The sequence below is a fragment of the Oncorhynchus tshawytscha genome, linkage group LG18 (genome assembly GCF_018296145.1).
Source record: "Oncorhynchus tshawytscha isolate Ot180627B linkage group LG18, Otsh_v2.0, whole genome shotgun sequence".
In the NCBI taxonomy this organism is placed as follows: domain Eukaryota; kingdom Metazoa; phylum Chordata; class Actinopteri; order Salmoniformes; family Salmonidae; genus Oncorhynchus; species Oncorhynchus tshawytscha.
In genome coordinates, this window is record NC_056446.1 from 42,247,453 (window position 1) to 42,252,702 (window position 5,250).

The 5,250-nt window shown below is 54.8% G+C and overlaps 1 protein-coding gene across 1 annotated transcript in view; it reads right to left on the reverse strand.

Moving 5' to 3' along the window:
• Positions 1-4,473: 4,473 nt before the first annotated feature.
• Positions 4,474-5,250, reverse strand: part of LOC112238405 (L-threonine 3-dehydrogenase, mitochondrial-like) — a 17,277-nt gene continuing 16,500 nt past the window's right edge. The window contains 2 exon segments of the mRNA XM_042301109.1: positions 4,474-4,830; positions 4,833-4,886. Coding sequence (XP_042157043.1) covers positions 4,748-4,830; positions 4,833-4,886 — 137 coding nt within the window. The 3' untranslated portion in view covers positions 4,474-4,747.

Here is a 5,250-nt window from a genome sequence, read left to right on the forward strand (position 1 = left end):
AGGGTGCTATCATATAGGGCATAGCATGCCATCATATAGGGCATAGCGTGCCATCATATAGGGCATAGGGTGCCATCATATAGGGCATAGGGTGCCATCATATAGGGCATAGGGTGCCATCATATAGGGCATAGGGTGCCATCATATAGGGCATAGGGTGCCATCATATAGGGCATAGGGTACCACCATATAGGGCATAGGGTGCCATCATATAGGGCATAGGGTGCCATCATATAGGGCATAGGGTGCCATCATATAGGGCATAGGGTGCCATCATATAGGGCATAGGGTGCCACTATATAGGGAATAGGGTGCCACTATATAGGGAACAGGGTGCCATCATATAAGGAATAGGGTGCCATCATATAGGGAACAGGGTGCCATCATATAGGGAACAGGGTGCCATCATATAGGGAATAGGGTGCCATCATATAGGGAATAGGGTGCCATCATATAGGGAATAGGGTGCCATCATATAGGGAATAGGGTGCCATCATATAGGGAATAGGGTGCCATCATATAGGGCATAGGGTGCCACTATATAGGGCATAGGGTACCACTATATAGGAACAGGGTGCCATCATATAGGGAATAGGGTGCCATCATATAGGGAATAGGGTGCCATCATATAGGAATAGGGTGCCATCATATAGGGAATAGGGTGCCATCATATAGGGAATAGGGTGCCATCATATAGGGAATAGGGTGCCATCATATAGGGAATAGGGTGCCATCATATAGGGAATAGGGTGCCATTTGAGATACAACCAAAGGATTCCAGAGGAACGGAGGTCTATTCATTCACACTTTACATACAAGTGCCAGAAACACATGGAGTCACCATGACTCCCAGTCAGTGGTTCCCAGTCAGTGGTTCCCAGTCAGTGGTTCCCAGTCAGAGTACATAGAAGAATGTAGAATCAGTGGGCAGAAAACAACTTGTACTCGGTGTGTTCCTCCACACCTCAATGTATGTTTGATGATTTTTTAAAGGGTTTTAAATCATTTTAAAATCATTTTCCTCTCTTACTCTAAAGTGCATCAAACACCGCTTATATTAAATAAACCTCTTCAATCTAAAACTTGTGTGATTATGACTATAAATGTAGGACCTTTGAAACCTGAATTCTCAGCTTTTGGCTAAATACTTCTACAAACAGCGAAACCCTTTGCAATAGCTTTACATACATAGAAGGTGACCTTTATAACATCAGCTCTCCCACAGAGAGAAGAAGGATTCAAGCGCTTTAGATTGACCAATGACCAATTGACCAATGACCAATGACCAATGACCAATGACCATTGACCAATGACCAATGACCAATGACCAATGACCAATGACCAATGACCAATGACCATTGACCAATGACCAATGACCAATGACCAATGACCAATGACCAATGACCAATGACAAATGACCAATGACCAATGACCAATGACAAATGACCATTGACCAATTCTTTTTGCTGTTTGTTTGCCTGTTATAATGTTAAATCACGATTTATAGCCACGGAGTCAACCCTACGGAGTCAACCCTACGGAGTCAACCCTACGGAGTCAACCCTACGGAGTCAACCCTACGGAGTCAACCCTACGGAGTCAACCCCACGGAGGCAACCCCACGGAGTCAACCCCACGGAGGCAACCCCACGGAGGCAACCCCACGGAGGCAACCCCACGGAGTCAACCCCACGGAGGCAACCCCACGGAGGCAACCCCACGGAGTCAACCCCACGGAGGCAACCCCACGGAGGCAACCCCACGGAGGCAACCCTACGGAGTCAACCCTACGGAGTCAACCCCACGGAGTCAACCCCACGGAGGCAACCCCACGGAGTCAGCCCCACGGAGGCAACCCCACGGAGGCAACCCCACGGAGGCAACCCTACGGAGTCAACCCTACGGAGTCAACCCTACGGAGTCAACCCTACGGAGTCAACCCTACGGAGTCAACCCTACGGAGTCAACCCTACGGAGGCAACCCTACGGAGTCAGCCCTACGGAGTCAACCCTACGGAGTCAACCTGCGGAGTCAACCCTCGGAGTCAACCCTACGGAGTCAACCCTACGGAGTCAACCCTACGGAGTCAACCCCACGGAGTCAACCCTACGGAGTCAACCCTACGGAGTCAACCCCACGGAGTCAACCCCACGGAGTCAACCCCACGGAGGCAACCCCACGGAGTCAACCCCACGGAGTCAACCCCACGGAGTCAACCCCACGGAGGCAACCCCACGGAGGCAACCCCACGGAGTCAACCCCACGGAGGCAACCCCACGGAGTCAACCCTACGGAGGCAACCCTACGGAGTCAACCCTACGGAGTCAACCCTACGGAGTCAACCCTACGGAGTCAACCCTACGGAGTCAACCCCACGGAGTCAACCCCACGGAGTCAACCCTACGGAGTCAACCCTACGGAGTCAACCCTACGGAGTCAACCCTACGGAGTCAACCCCACGGAGTCAACCCCACGGAGTCAACCCCACGGAGTCAACCCCACGGAGTCAACCCTACGGAGTCAACCCTACGGAGTCAACCCTACGGAGTCAACCTACGGAGTCAACCCCACGGAGTCAACCCTACGGAGTCAACCCCACGGAGTCAACCCTACGGAGTCAACCCCACGGAGTCAACCCCACGGAGTCAACCCCACGGAGTCAACCCTACGGAGTCAACCCCACGGAGTCAACCTACGGAGTCAACCCTACGGAGTCAACCCCACGGAGTCAACCCCACGGAGTCAACCCCACGGAGTCAACCCTACGGAGTCAACCCCACGGAGTCAACCCTACGGAGTCAACCCTACGGAGTCAACCCCACGGAGTCAACCCCACGGAGTCAACCCCACGGAGTCAACCCCACGGAGTCAACCCCACGGAGGCAACCCCACGGAGTCAACCCCACGGAGTCAACCCCACGGAGTCAACCCCACGGAGGCAACCCCACGGAGTCAACCCCACGGAGGCAACCCCACGGAGTCAACCCCACGGAGTCAACCCCACGGAGTCAACCCCACGGAGGCAACCCCACGGAGTCAACCCCACGGAGGCAACCCCACGGAGTCAACCCCACGGAGTCAACCCCACGGAGGCAACCCCACGGAGTCAACCCCACGGAGTCAACCCCACGGAGTCAACCCCACGGAGTCAACCCCACGGAGGCAACCCCACGGAGGCAACCCCACGGAGTCAACCCCACGGAGGCAACCCCACGGAGTCAACCCTACGGAGGCAACCCTACGGAGTCAACCCTACGGAGTCAACCCTACGGAGTCAACCCTACGGAGTCAACCCCTACGGAGTCAACCCCACGGAGTCAACCCTACGGAGTCAACCCTACGGAGTCAACCCTACGGAGTCAACCCTACGGAGTCAACCCTACGGAGTCAACCCCACGGAGTCAACCCTACGGAGTCAACCCCTACGGAGTCAACCCTACGGAGTCAACCCTACGGAGTCAACCCCACGGAGTCAACCCCACGGAGGCAACCCCACGGAGGCAACCCCACGGAGTCAACCCCACGGAGTCAACCCCACGGAGTCAACCCCACGGAGTCAACCCCACGGAGGCAACCCCACGCGAGTCAACCCTACGGAGTCAACCCCACGGAGTCAACCCCACGGAGGCAACCCCACGCGAGTCAACCCTACGGAGTCAACCCCACGGAGTCAACCCCACGGAGTCAACCCCACGGAGTCAACCCTACGGAGGCAACCCTACAGAGGCAACCCTGCGGAGTCAGCCCCTACGGAGTCAACCCTACGGAGTCAACCCTACGGAGTCAACCCTACGGAGTCAACCCTACGGAGTCAACCCCACGGAGTCAACCCCACGGAGTCAACCCCACGGAGGCAACCCCACGGAGTCAACCCCACGGAGTCAACCCCACGGAGTCAACCCCACGGAGTCAACCCCACGGAGGCAACCCCACGGAGGCAACCCCACGGAGGCAACCCCACGGAGGCAACCCCACGGAGGCAACAACCCCACGGAGGCAACCCCACGGAGGCAACCCCACGGAGGCAACCCCACGGAGGCAACCCCACGGAGGCAACCCTACGGAGGCAACCCCACGGAGGCAACCCCACGGAGGCAACCCCACGGAGTCAACCCTCCGATGTATTATCTCAACATGTTCTCAGACCCTGTGTTCCAACCTCTCCTCCTTCCTGAGAGGGAGGGAGGGGAATCGGCCCGCTGCGACCACGTTCTAGTTCAAACAGACAGACAGACAGACAGACAGACAGACAGACAGACAGATACAGAGACAGACCGACCCCGAGACAGACAGACAGACCCCGAGACAGACAGACCGAGACAGACAGACAGACCCCGAGACAGACAGACCGAGACAGACAGACAGACCCCGAGACAGACCGAGACAGACAGACAGACAGACCGACCCCGAGACAGACAGACCCCGAGACAGACACAGACAGACCCGAGACAGACAGACCCCGAGACAAACACAGACAGACCCCGAGACAAACACAGACAGACCCCGAGACAAACACAGACAAACACAGACAGACCCCGAGACAAACACAGACAGACCCCGAGACAAACACAGACAGATTGAGAGCCCTTCCAAATGACTGAGAAAACGACTATTTACACACCACGTGTCTCCCTCCTATAAAACAACAGTCTTTACAGTATGTACAAAGAAACACTGCCCCAGCACCCCACCCAGCATCACGTCAGCCAGCATCACATCAGCCAGCATCACGCCACCTCTTTCCCCTCAGTTAGCCTTTGCGATGCGCGAGTCTGAGCCGATGTAGTTGAGCATGGTCTGGACGAGCTCCGGGAGGTCGTAGTCGTGTTCCAGCCCCAGTCGTTCCGCGCGTTAGAGTCGTCAAAGTTCATTGGCCAGCTGTCGGCTGTAAAGGGAGAGAAGAGGGGGACATTGTCAATGTCTTCCTACTCAAACGTCTTTGACACTTTAGTTTTTTTTGTCGTTCAAATTGTCACAAAGCATTTTGTTGTTTGTTGTTTCTACATTATTAAAACTTCATCAAAACCTTCAATTGCATGTACGTTTGGAGAATCTCAATGACGAGGCCTCGTGGAGGCGTATTTAGACTGGTCTTCCTCGTTCATTGATCTTTGATCTCAAATGGTATCATCCACCAGTATTATGGTTGCTAATTCCCAGCTTTTCAAGAAATCCCGGGTTAGAGGATTCCCAGAATCCGAAGGGAATCTTCCGGAATCGAAGGGAATCTTCCCGAATCCGTAGGGAAT